Source organism: Pristis pectinata, chromosome 5 (genome assembly GCF_009764475.1).
Source record: "Pristis pectinata isolate sPriPec2 chromosome 5, sPriPec2.1.pri, whole genome shotgun sequence".
Taxonomy (NCBI): Eukaryota; Metazoa; Chordata; class Chondrichthyes; order Rhinopristiformes; family Pristidae; genus Pristis; species Pristis pectinata.
Window position 1 is genome coordinate 92,819,362 of NC_067409.1, and position 14,420 is coordinate 92,833,781.

At 40.8% G+C, this 14,420-nt stretch overlaps 1 protein-coding gene across 4 annotated transcripts in view; it reads right to left on the reverse strand.

Annotated features, from left to right (window-relative positions):
• The window catches only part of LOC127570311 (regulation of nuclear pre-mRNA domain-containing protein 1B-like), a 63,650-nt gene extending 52,875 nt beyond the window's left edge, over positions 1–10,775 (reverse strand). For all 4 annotated transcript variants that reach the window (XR_007956331.1, XR_007956332.1, XM_052015740.1 and 1 more), the window contains exon 1: positions 10,525–10,775. Coding sequence is in view for 2 of the 4 variants with exons in the window: in XM_052015740.1 (XP_051871700.1) it covers positions 10,525–10,675 (151 nt within the window). In the remaining 2 variants the exon portion in view is untranslated. The remainder of the gene's footprint in view (positions 1–10,524) is intronic.
• Between the last annotated feature and the right edge of the window lie 3,645 nt (positions 10,776–14,420).

Consider the following 14,420-nt stretch of genomic DNA (forward strand, 5'->3'; position numbering starts at 1 on the left):
ATTTAACATTTAAATTCACATGATTGAATTAGGGACTTCGGGATAAAGACAAAGTTCATATTCAGTTCACTCCATAACTGTGGTAAAACACATTGTTCCTCAGCAGAACCCAAAGACTTTTATCCTGAGGTACTAGAAATTCCAAGTCAACTGATTTCAGTCAACCTGTTCTAACTAGTTACCCCATTACCTAGGAGACCAGCAGGGTAAAGTTTACCACACTATGCTGCTTTCCCATGGCAAATGAAAATTACGAGGTTAAGAAAATCTAGCTGTAAAACTAAGTTAAATTAAAATTTAAGCTAAAATTAAATTACCCCCTGTTCACTTGTGTAACAAATGTTAGAGAAGCTAAATTCTGGGAATTACGAACAGAGGCATTGAAAACAAAAGCATGTTAAGCTAAATCTTTATTTAAAACAAAAATTAGTGAATGACTGGGTTAAATTCTCAACACATTTTTAGGAAAGATATCAAGGTCTTGGAAAGGTGCAGAATATATTTGCTTAGATTAGATGGGTGAAGGAATTGAGTTATTTGGCAAGATGAGAGAAGACAGCATTCCTTCAGAGCAGAAAAACCTTACAGATGCTCAAATTTATGAAGGGTTTTATTAAACAAGGAGAATCAGTTTTGACCAGCAGTAACCAGAGGTTTCAAGGCAAAATGAAAATAAATGGTCTCCTTCCACGTTGGGATGCAGCAAGGGATGAAAAAAATCTTGGCCTCCAGTCCTGACGAAAGTTCTTCAACTTGAAATGTTAACTACTACTTTCCACAGCTGCTGCCTGACCTGCTTAGTGTTTCCAGCATGTTCTATGGTCATTACTGGTATTGAGATTATCTAAAGGGGCAGTGGAGCTGATTCAGTGCTAACTCATTCAACAGAGCAAGTATGGGTACAATGGACTGGTCTGTTTCATGCAGTTGGTGGTGAGTGATGCTTCTGCAGGAGCCAGTGCTTTGATATAGTGAAGGCACAGGAGATTTATTCAATTACCTAGGTCCATTTGATGTGAACTCTGAATGGAAAGTTAATAAATACTTTTTGCTCAGTATAAGCAGCTTCAAGTGGCAAGTACAATATAACAAAATTTATATTTTTATTAAATATGCTGAGGAATAAGATCAATTAAAAATTAACTATGTTTTAAAATGTACAAATCAAATTTACAGATTTGTAATAAGACTGCCTTTATAATTGTTCATTGAAGACAGCGTTAGATTTTGCACATTTTCAGTTAATCTATAAATTATACAGAACCTTAGAAACAATTTCTGTAGCGTATTTCAGGTGTTGATCATCTGTATTAATTGCCTTCAAGTTAGTTTCCACATTTAGAACAATTAACCTGGTCCAGAATGAATTATTTCTTTACACATTAATCGGTTCTCCATTTTGTTTCTAAGATTTTAGCAATGGCCTGAAGTTTAAACCTTTAGTCAAAATTGCCCAGCCTCAACCATTATGCTGTGAAGAAATCATCCGTGCATATTAATTTGCAACAAGTCGCTTGATTTTCAAGTTCAGGATTACAATATGGGTCTGCAGCACTCAATTTAGAGGGATGTTCCCCCAAAGTGGATTGGGGTGTTGATGATTGGGTGTATGTACCCACGACACACAGCTAGGTGATTAGAAGGCATGACAAGGAGTCGCTGGTCTAAACTAACAAGAACCATAACTGCAGCCTCAAATAAAAGGTGCATTATAAAGCCTCTCAAAACATTACTTCCAGCAAAATTAAAAATGTCTGTGCCAAGCTTGTCTAATAATGTACCTCCTCTTGTGAGACATCAGAGTACCTTGCATGTGTTTGTTGAAGCCATTGCGAGGACCCACAGAGTAAGCAGCATACTTTGATTACTAAATTATTTATCATGAAAATAAATCCTTGCTTCAATTACTTAACAGAATTATTTTGATATTTCAAGTTAACAAGGGAGAAACTGTGCAGAAATATTAAGTACATTTATAGCACGTGCTTGAAAATGTAGAGCTATGGAATTTTTGACAAGGTCAACTTTCAAGCCCAGTTAGTTGTCTGAGGGACAGTGATGAGCCATCTTCTTGAAATACTGCTGCCTTTGAGGTTTTCCAACTTTTGTTTAGTAGATTTCTAGGACCTCGTCCCAGCCACAAAAGAGGAATAACAGTGCATTATTAAGTTAGCCTGGTGTGCAAATTGGAAGGGGAACTTGTATGTGGTGGCATTTCCATGTGCCTCACCTTTACAAGCTATGAATGATGATGGAGCTACAGCTGCAGGTTAAGTTCATGGTATATATTACAGCCATGTATATTAGTGTTAGTAGCTGTTTAGGATGGATGGAGCTCCAATCTGCAATCTGCTTTTACTAGACGGCATTGAGCTTCAAGCACTCATCCAGGCACATGAAGGAGCATCCTAACATGCCTAACTTGAGTTTTACTGATTCCCACTTAAACTTCAGTAGAATGCCAAGGTGGATCATCCACTCAGCACTTTGAGCTGAAGTTGGTTATAAATAATTCAGTCTTTTCTCTTGCATTCAGTGTGCTTAACCATCCACGATGGGTATATTCTTGGAAGTCAACTCCCATTAGCTGCATAATTGTCCACACATATGGACATGGTAGGACTGCAAGGCTGTTCCAGACATGCTGGTTCCAATGTTTAATGTGCACATGCTACTGCACTGTAGCATCACCAAGCAGTAAATCATTTCTCCATGTGGATGTTATTGCTCCCAGCATGTCCTTCTACATCCCTTATTGAACCAGAGTTGGACCTTCGCTTAGCAGTACAAGGATATCCTGGGTCAAAAGTTTGAGGTTGTTTGAATGCAATTCTACTAATAACTCAGTGTCTTATGGGCAGCCAGTCTTGACCACAAAATGACACACTGTGTCCATGGTATCAAAACAAGATTACACTCCTACTAATATTGACTCAATGAGTCATGCAGCAGATTAACAGGCCCTCTGGCCCATGTCCATGCTGACCATCAAGTGCCCAGCTACACTAATACCATTTACTGGTACTTCATCCACAGCCTTCCAGATACTTCAATATTGTGAGAGTAACTGTTCCATCACACAGTTAGGCAACATGTTCTAAATTCCAACCACCCCCTGGATGACAGAAGTTCTTCCTCAGATCCCTTCTAAAACTCATACCCTCAACCTATCTTCTTTAGTTTTAGACAATTCTGCTATGGGTAAAAGTCCCCTACTTTCTATCCTAGCTAATGACCCTCCGCTTCCTCTGCTCCAAGAAAAACAAACACAACCTATCTAGTCTCCCCTCATAACTGTAAACCTATTCCAAGCAACATACTGGCACATCTCCTTTGCAACCTCTTCAGTGCAATCATGTCCTTCCTATAGTATAGTGACTTGAACTGAACACACACTCCATCTTTCGTCTAACCAACATTCTACAAAGTTCAACCACACCTTCCTGCTCCTTTATTCTATGCCCTGGCTACTGAAGGCAAGTATCCCATATGCATTCTTCACCACCTTATCTACCTGTGCTGCCATCTTCAGGGATCATTGGACTTGGTCTCTGTTCCTCAATGCTGCCCAAGACTTTATCATTCATTGTCTTACCCCTATGAATACTCCCAAAGTGCATCACCTCATATTTATCCGGATTAAATTCCATCTGCCATTCCAACACCACCACCAATTTTTGTATCACCTGCAAACTTACTAATCATACCTCCTACATTTATATTCAAGTTAATGTTTATAACAAACAAAAAGGGTCACAGCACTGAACCCCATGGTCACAGGCTTCCAATCACCAAAATCCTTCACCATCACCCTTTGCATCCTATTACCATGCAAATTTTAGATCCAATTTGCCAATTTCTGTGGCAAATTCCACAGCCTTTAACCTTTTGGATCAGTTTCCCATATGGGACCTTGTCAATGGCCTTACACAAATCCATGAAGACTATATCAACTAAACATGATTAAATACATCTGCAAAAGGCTGACTGGGAAGGACAAAGTTAAGGAGTTTTCTCTCTCCATTTTCCACAATTCTAGTCTGGCATCTCCTTTTTTCAGGATTTAGTCAGCAGTTGTTGCTGAACAATTTATTGAGCATCAAAGCTGCCCATGTAAGATATGCTATGATTTACTATCCACAAAGCCCTTTCCAAGTGGTGTTTAACAAAGATTAACATTGATTGATCAGCCAAGATAAGGTAGTAGATAAAATAATCAGGAGATTTCCTTGCTCACATCTGACCTGAATGCTATGATGCTTTATGTGTTCCAGAATCAATGTTAAGGATAGCCAGGTTACTTTTCTTTTAGCTGTATCTAACAGTACTTCAACCTCCAATGATGCCCACACAAGAAACCAAGGACACCCAAGAGTTGTAATGGTGGTATGTGAGATATTGGCTGAATGAGACAATTCTGTCAGTATGACCGTACAAGGATAATACTTGACAGGGCTGTACAATAGTTCTCACAATTTAGCCATGCCCCCAGATTTCTGAGGTTGACTTTGCAGGGTGAACATGCTGGCTGTACTTTGGCATATTAGAATGCAGTGCAAAGATTGATACCGACGGTCCAAATGGCTTTGATTCTTTTGTGAATCAAAATTTGATGCATTTAATGGATTGTTGGAGCATTTCAAAGGGCAGTTAAGGTTAACAATAATGCTGTTAGCCTTTAGTTACATATAGGCCTGACTAGGAAGAATCAGATTTCCTTCCTTGAAGGACATTAGTGGACCAGGCAAGCTGTGTGACAATCTTTTAGTTTTGCGATTACAATATATTATCACATTTTCTACTTTGAGAGCCTGGACCAATACACCCAGTTCTCAGAAATCACTGTCTGTTAAATTGAAAGCTGTGCAAATCTAAACATTAGAGAATAGCTGGAGAATATAGACATGCAACACCACATTTGGTAACTGCTCTTCTGCCTCTTACCACCAGCACAGGTCAAATGTTTCATACAAACGAGTAAGGGTGTTCCAAATGGGCCGGCACAGTGGTGCAACCAGTATAGATAGTACCACAGAGTGCTGGTGGCCCAGGTTCAATTCTGACCTCAGTTGCTGTTTGTGTGGAGTTGTACATTCTCTCTGCAACTGCAGGGGTTTCCCCGTGGGTGCTCCAGTTTCCTCCCACATTCTAAAGACGCATAGGGTGGTAGATTAATTGGCCACTTGAAATTGCCCCTAGTGTGTAGGTGAGGGGGGGGCGGGGGGAATTGATGCAAATGTGGGAATAAAGTTTGGCGAGGGTTTGAATAAATGTAGATGGATGGCCGATGGTCCCACCATGTCCGTGAGCCTGTTTCTGTGCTGCATGACTAAGACTTCTCCAAATTGCTGGATCAGTGTGAATTATGCAGGCGGATTATGATGTGCAGACACGGCATGTGGGTCTCAAAAGCAGGGATCGGCAGAGTTCCTCTGTCCTTGACTCCTTACAGTGGGGTCCAAACAACTATTTTAAACTGTGCATTCTGGATATCTGAAATAAAACCAGAAAATGCTGGAAGACTAAGCAAGGTTGACAGCACCTGTGGAAAGAGAAAGAGGGTTAAATTTCAAGTTGATATACTTTCACCAAAACTGGAAATATTTAAGGCATTGAAGTCTATCAGAATAACTTTGCCTTACCTTTTAATATTCTTAATCAAGCATTTAATTCTTTTTAATCTGATAGTTTCATGCAGGTCATAATTCAAAATGTTTGGTACACAATTTTAAATCGGCAACTATAGAGCCATTTAAAGTAAATTGGTAATTCGGTCAAGTAAACAAATAGCAGCTCACAAATTAAGATCAGGAAAGATTACTGATCACCTTTTATTATTCTTCTGTGGCAGAGGGCATAATGGACTAAGAATGAATGTGCAACTTCAACCATTAACAAAATTTTAAACTAAAAAGTTAGAAATGCTTAAATGTTAAATTTCCATGAAGATTTTTAAAATTTCAAATTGTAATGCATATAAAGAATCACTACAGATGGTTCCCAGTTTACGACAGGGTTAAGTTCCTGAAAGCCATTTGTAACCCAAACTGTTTGTAAGATGGAAATGAACAAAAACATTGCATGGGAGAGGATCACAGAAACAGCTGTGATGGGACAGCAGTTGCCAGATGGCCTCACTGAGAGTGAGTCTGCTCAGTATTGCCAGCTTTGCTTGGCTCGACCCAGCCTCCATTTGTTGTGGTTCGGGGAGTGGGGAGGAAGGAGCCCCATTCCCACATCTTGCATTAATGCCATGGATTTGATAAGCTGAAGCACCTCCTTTCCTACTGTGCTGTAATCTCTTTATGACCATATCTTAATATTGTGCTTAGATTCAGACATTCCCATCAGACAACTGCCAGAACCTTGTCAACAGCCAATCATACAAACATATGAATTTGGAACAGGAAAAGGCTACCTTGTCCCTCAAGTCTGCTCCATCATTTATTAAAACCATTGCTGACTGTATCCTCAACTCTGCATTCCCTCATACCATTAGTAGCACTCCACTCTTGCTTATCAAGTATTTACTTCTACCTTAAAAACGCTCAAAGACACTGCTTTAACCACCCTTTGAACAAAGGTCCCCAAGATTCATAAGTATCAGAGGAAAAAAAAGTACCTCATCTGTTCCAAATGGACAGCCCTTATTTTTTCAATTGACCCCAGTTCCAATTTCTTATGGAAAAACATTCATCTTGTCAAGAATTCACTCTTTCTTGATTGTTGTTTCAACCAAGTCCCCTCTCACTAGCCCCTCTTCATCTGATCAGGTGAAGGGTCTCGATCTGAAACATTAACTATTTCCCTCCATAGATGCTGCCTGATCTGCCAAGTTCCTCCAGCAGCTCGTTTTGTTTTTGCTTTTAATACAGAACTTTCTCTACTTTTGTATTTAATTTCCCAGCATTAAACAGTAACATTGGTAGTTTTTTAATCACCTGCTGAACCTACATACCAGCCTTTTGTGCCCAGAGCCCTTTTATCTCAATAGTTCTGCAATCTCTCACCATTTAGACAACACGCTTTCTAGTTTTCCCCCTCAAAATGGATACAGTTCCACATTATACTCCACATTTTTAGATCTATGCCATTCACTTAATCTCCTTTTATAGCATCCTTGCTTTCCTACCCATCTCTGTGTCATTAACATAGCAACAACTCTGGCAGCTAATGCTTTGGATGTGGAATGGGCCTCTTGACAGTGTGCACAGCGAAGTCAAACAGAATCTACTTGAAATGGCAGAGGACACTCCTTATGACAAATAACTACAGCTTCCACCAATACGAGAAGTGTGAGTTTTCAGAAAAGCAAAGTGAACTGGATAACAGTTAAATACCAATGTATAAATTCAATCATGTACCCCCACATGGGCAGTAAATGTACTGCCAATCACAGCGTTCAACTGAGAATGTTGCTGCAGCCATTAAGAGCCTGCAGTTCAGTTGGTAGTGTGCTCATCCCAGTGAGAATGTTGTGGACAAGTCCCACTTACCTGACACTAAGTCTGTGCTACTCCCAAGTCTAGACTTCGCTCCTGAAAGCTGCTCCATCAGGTTACAATATGTTGGGATTTTAAACATCAAGATTAACCAACATTCTGGAACTCATTTATAAGAAAACATCTAAAAAGTTCACCCAAGAACGAAGAATTTTAGTCATTCTCTTGAAGTTAAACTCAGATTATTCCACAAGGGGCTGATACTGGACCCTGTCCTCAACTCCACTGAGAAGCTCTTAAGAAATTCTAATTCTCTGCACCAGCTGGGCACTCTCTTTATTGTTCTTCTCTATATCCAAGTCACCATCACCTCTCAGTTGCCCACTCAACTTTTAGCTCAAATATTACTTAACACATATCTGAAGCAACTTTCATTCTCCATGTGTTACTTTGCACTTGAATAAATGATAGCTGAAGTAAATTGGAGCTGCAACAGTAATTAGACAGAAGATACTTGGATAGAAGACAATCCTGTTTTGTTTGGGATGTTCTGGGGAAAAAAAAGACAATCCCACTGCGTTAATGACAATTACAAATATGACAAAAATACAACTTTTCTAATGCAACCAAGTTATGAGTAGCAATTGAACTCATTTGGATGCACTTAAAAATTTTAAAAGGGCTTAACGAAATTGGAGAAAGAATAAGCACCAAAACGCAAGTTTCCTAATCTCTCTTTTTCTAAAGAATTTAATACTTCCATTCTCATTTCTCAGGCCATTTTCATGGGCTGGTATGGTAGTGTAGTAGTTAGCGTAACGCTATTACAGCGCCAGCGACCCAGGTTCAATTCCGGCCACTGTAAGGAGTTCGTACGTTCTCCCTGTGCCTGCGTGGGTTTCCTCCGGGTGCTCCAGTTTCCTCCCACATTCCAAAGACATACGGGTTAGGAAGTTGTGGGCATGCTGAGTTGGCGCCAGAAGCGTGGCGACACTTGCAGGCTGCCCCCAGAACACTACATGCAAAAGATGCATTTCACTGTGTTTCGATGTACATGTGACTAATAAAGATATCTTATTATTTTGAACAGATTAAGATATACCCGCTCTCTTGCCTGGCTTTTCAGGACTTTAAATGTATTGCATCCACACAATACAACCTGACTATTCAGCATCAATTTATGAAATGAAAACAACTCCTCCCTTTGAACAACAATCAGAATTCAACATCTCTCAGTTATTTATACAATTTGTGGAAATTTGTGAGTGTCCCAGACCTTTCTTCCAAATGGCAGGGGAAATTGTAGATCCTTCGAATTCAATTGTATCTTGTCCTCAAGTAAGAAGCATTCTACAGCATTTGGTCTGGCTACAGGGAATGGCTTTACCTCAAGCTATGAATCAAGTCTTAGATTGGTCAGTTATGTTTAGTGCTGGAGAATAACAGATTTTTTCAACAGCCCTTTCAAAGTAACTATGTTACACATGAGAAATTACAACATCCCCAATTAGTTGAAATCTTTCAAAAGTAGGGGAGTACCATCAACTGTTTTTCTTCAAAACAGCGAGAGTAGTCCTTGTGTCAAATGGCCTCCTCCTGTTGTGTGCTATTCCATGATTCTCAAAGTGGCCTTCATGAATTTCCAATCACATACTGCATTAGCCAACCCAGAATTCATACAAACACAAAACAAACAACTGTATGGATATGACCAAAAATTTGAAGCTGTTGTGTTCTCCAATGCCACTGGATAAATGGGTGACAAAATTAGTTACTAGATTAAGACAAATCAAGAATTTTATGACTGCTTCATTTTCCATTCACTCACATCAATATTTGTAACAGAAAGGCAAAACTACTGAACTTCCTTCTACAAATGTAAATCTAGCTTGCTTCAGCTATGCCCAGAAGGTGCCCTTCAATTGACACACTCAAGGCTTGTGTGAAGGTAAGGTAACTATATCTGAAGAGTGAATTTAATCAGAAAACTATTTACACACGTGGATCCCACTCCACTTCCCTCGACTTTATTCTCTCTGGATCTGCCAACTACCCATTTTCATTACTTGGCCCCAAGGAGCTTTTGTTAACAGTTCTCCTCCTTTGATATTATTGCCTTTAAACCCACTGTCACCTCCATTACCTTGGGGGAAAAAATTTACCCCATCCATCCTTGCAAACTTCCTCTCCCTAATTAAAGTACTTGAAACAGCTCTGCTACACAAATTCTTGTCTAAGTTCCCTAGAACTCATTTGAATCCCTTCTGGTAAACAGTTGTCCTGTGCGCCCCCCCCGGGCCATTGCTCACTTACATGCTGTCACATCACCTTACTAACTCATACTGTTGAATACTATACTAACTCATGCCTTAATTACCTCTCAACTTGATGAGCTGAACAAACATTCCTATCCCATCTTCAATCTTCACAAACCTGTGATAACTACACATTTGCAACTCTACTCTTAATAATCACTCCAGCACTGGCAGCTAAGATTCTAAGAGTCCCCTAAACTCTGGAACTCTTTCCTATAACTTTACCACTTGTGTTTTTTTTCGCCCTTAGTTAAAATTATTTCCTTAGTTCATGCATTTCAATATTAAGCCATGTCTCATGTTTTATTATGAAATTTTGTTTGGTAACACCACTGTGAGGAACTTGTGACATTTAGCTAAGCAAGGTGCAACAGAATTATGTACATTTTTAAGCCAAGTATGTAAACGCAGTTGCATCAAAATAAGTTGCAATTTTTTAAAACATTAATGGCAGTTGGGCATCAAAATATATTAAGTTTTTAAAACGAATAAGAAGGTAGTGAAGCAAGATGCATAAAAATTAACCGCATTGTTTAAACAAATGCAGCCACCACTACAACAAATAGTAACCTAAAGATGTGCATGAATGCAGAAAGGCACTGCCTCCAATCGCATTGATGTAGGTGAGCTGACCAGACCCCAGACTCGGCCAGTCCACTGCGGGCACCTGGGCGGGTTGCAAGCTGCAGGTAAAGTTGTGTGGAAGTACTGTAGCCGTGGTGCCCCGGTGCCCGAGCGCCGCCCCCCGCCAGGCCGGGCCGCCTCACCTTTCCTGAGCTCCCGGTGCCACACCAGCACGATGGTCTTGGAGTGCTTGCGGTGGTGGATCAGCCAGAGGGACAGAGTTTGCACGCTCTGCTGCGAGTTGCTGAGCTCCGCCAGTTTCTTTTCGAGAGCGGACTCGGAAAAGGCGGACATCCTCCCGTCGGCCGCGGGGTTTAGTGTGCAACCCCTCCTCCCCACCCCGGAGCACAACACAAAGAGGGAACAGCAGCAACCTGCACCCGGCCAAGATGGCGGCCGCCTTCCCCTGACGTCAGCGCGCTCCCGTTACCCGCCCAGCGTCGGCGCGCTCTGGCGGGCGGCTGGACAAGGGCCGTGACGTCAGTCACACACCAAACCCTGGAGGAACTCAGCAGGTCGGCCAGCATCTGTGGAGGGAAAGGGACGTCAGTAACTATGCTTTTAGATGCCAGTTCGGAAGATCAATCAAATATAATGAAAAAAAGAAAAACAATCCAACTTTTAAATAAAATTAATGTGTTATTGTTCAATTGTACTCTTGTAGTTTGAGGTTTCCCATTTGTCCATTTGCTGGAAGCTGGTTGGAGATCCAGTGTTGTCTTGCATTGAGAGAGACTGAAAAAAGTATTGGGGGTAGTGATACAACTTCACTTGACACCAGTTTGCATGAAGATTGAGGGTGCTGTGAACCTGCTGGATAAGATCACGATTCGGATACCATCATGTAGCGGACATAAGATGGAGATGAATTTCTGCTGGCATTCAAATTTGAGGATGATGTCCACTGTTGCTTTTGAATGACGAAGTGAAAAGCTTCCATGAGTTAGAAACAGGCCATGTGGTTGGTGAAGCTCCCTGCATTTCTCTTGGAGTTGTTGCACAGTTAAATTCATGTCCACTGAGTTTTTAGATGGACAGGTGGACAACAGTGTGGGGAGGAACTCTTGAGTTACAGGGAGAAGGCAGTTGGAGATGACCCTGTCGATATCTTTCCCTATGGTGACCACTGGGAGACCCCCTGCGGTTACCATTGTGGGATTTGTCTCCTTTGTTGAAGATGGTCACAATAAAGGCATCTGAACTCTTCTAGCATATCCTCCTCTTCTGGGAGATGAGGTTCTAGGTTTGTGACTGAAATTCTTCATTGCTAAGTTTTATAACTTCAGTAGGAATGCCATCTGCTCGTGAAGCATTATTGTTATTTTGTTTGTATGTAATCTTTTCAACTTCTTGTTGGTCAGGGTTGGTGGCAAGGCTGGACCAGATTATTTTCTTCCTGGGATGGAGTAAAGAACAGAGTAATGGTTGAAGAACACTCCAATCTCAGTTGTAAGTTGCAGTTATCAGAAGATGCTTGTACACATATGCTTCAAGAGGTGGCCCACTCATCACTGAAGCATTTGAGAGGATGGGCCTCAGAAAGCAAAGGTACTCGGCCAACTCACCTCTGCTGTACAGCATCATTCTCCAACAATAAAGGTCCACAATGAGATCCTGGAAAAGGTGGACCACTTTCCATGTCTTAGGAGCCACCAATCAATGAAGGTAGACAACAACACAATTCACAATCACCTTCAGTGTGACAGTACTTTTGGCCATCTGAGAAAAAGGGTATTTGAAGAATGAGACCTCAGACACAGTACATGATACATTGTCTAGCAGGCAGCAAAGATCCCCACCCTCTTGCTTCTGAAAACTTGGCCTAGCTATTGCAGATATCTAAAAGCATTGGAGAGATACTGCCAGTACTATCTTCATAAAATCTTCCAAATCCGTTGGCAGGATAAGTGAACCAGTCAGGACCCTCTCCCAAGCCAACTGAGGCCCTAATTACACTTAGTCAGCTCTGCTGGGCAGGACACAACATTTGCAAGCCTGAAACCAGACTCCTGAAACAGACACTCTATTCTGAGGTCTGTCGCTGCAAGAGATTACCAGGCAGACCTTTCCAAACTACACAAACATCTGTCCCTCAAAGCACCTCCTGCCCCACCCCTGCCAAAAACTGCAGTCCCACATTGATGTCATTAGTCACCTCAGCTATAGTCAAAGCAAATCATCCTTGATTCTGAGGAACTTGCTAAGAAGAAAAAGTAGTCTCATGTAGGTTAGCAATTAGGATAATGAAAACACAAAATGCTGGAAACACTCAGCATGTCAGGCAGTACCTGTGGAGAGAAGCTGGATTAACAGATGACTTAAATTGACAACTCTCCGAACAGCCTCCGTCAATTCCTCTCAACCTCCCCACCCCCTCATCCCCCCACCAATGAAATGAGACTGCTATCCGGAACAGATCAAAAAGAATACCACAATGATTGGAGTGCCAGGTTGGACTGTATAAGTTAAGGAATGCCTTCAGTGTATACCTGTGGCTGTTGGAGGGAAAATGCTGAGCTAACTTGACTCAGAGTCCTAGCTTGGAATCAAGAGGATGAGTGACAGGTTGAGCTGAGATGAAGACTGCTAACATACACTCTGCAATGGGAGCAGCAGAAGATGATAACAGCATCAGATTGAAGGAATAAGACTGGATTGAAATCAATGAATTAGAAAGAGAAACCATCTCAATGACCCAAGAGGTGGACAGGTGAGACAATGCCTGATTTTGAAGAAGTGAACTTTCTTGAAAATCAGAATAAATGATTTTGTTGTGTAAATAATAATTCATATTTTCTCTAGTATAACATACTTATTATAGAATTTAGGCTGCATTGGGTGCTTGTCTGGAGGTAGAGAGAAGGTGTTGGTTTGGGAGACATAAGGGCCAAGTTTATAAAGATTTTGCATCATTCAAAATTTGCTGCTTAATTCTTCAATGTAATGAACAAGGTTGGTTTTGAACCCCTTATTTCTTATGTGCCAATTTGTTAAAAGAAGAAAAATAGGTAAAACACTTTGCTTCCTAAACTATTTCAAAACTCCAGAACAAAAATCAATGACAGATTACAAATGTAAAATGAATAAATTATGACCAATATGCTTTCCATTTAATTTGTAAAATGTTATAGACTTAAATTTACCAACTAATAGCCTGGATTTTCAGATAACCATGTGGCAATGTCATGTGGTGGTGATAACAGAAACCTGGTTCAAAAAGTATAGGACTAGACATTAAATATTCCTGGATACAAAGTGTTCAGGCTGGACAGGAAAGGGAAGAAAGGAGGGGGATGTAGCTGTATAGATTAAAGAGAATATTGCAGTGGTGGAGAGAGAAAAGATATCACAGAAGAGTCAAAGGCAGAACCTGTTTGGTTAGAGCTAAGAAACAGTACAGGGAACATTGTACTGCTGGTTGTAATCTACAGGCCACCAATGGGTGGGGAAGCTATAGAAGAGCAAATACACAGGAAGATTACAGAGAAGTGCCAATCTGTAGGGTAGTTATAATGGGGGGGGGGGGCTTTAATTATCCCAATATAAACTAGTAAAATGTTAATGGCAGAGAGGATGAAGATACCAGATCCATCCAGATTAATTTTTCAGAGCGGAATGTTACTGGCACAGCGAGGAAGGAGGCATTGCTGGATCTGGTTCTAGAGAATGATCTGGTGAATAGTTGTGTTTTTGGTCTGGAGGAAGATGTATAGTGATGGTCCTGGGGTCAATGATGGGGACCATTGCTTTTTTTAAATCTATATTAGTAACTGAGATTTGGGGATGCAAGGCATAATTTCTAAATTTGCAGATGAGACTAAACTCGGCAGTACTGTGAACTGTGAGGAGGATAGCAATATAGTGCAGTGAGATATAGATAAGTTGCTGCAGTGGGTATTGTAACAGTAAGGGGTAATATTGCAGCTTCAAGCTTCTGAGGTCAAAATCATTTTAGCAGTGAGCAGAGTAACAAAAGCCATTTCAGGAGTTATAATCCGGAGGTGTTTGATCATGGAGCAACTGCAGAAGTAGGATATTC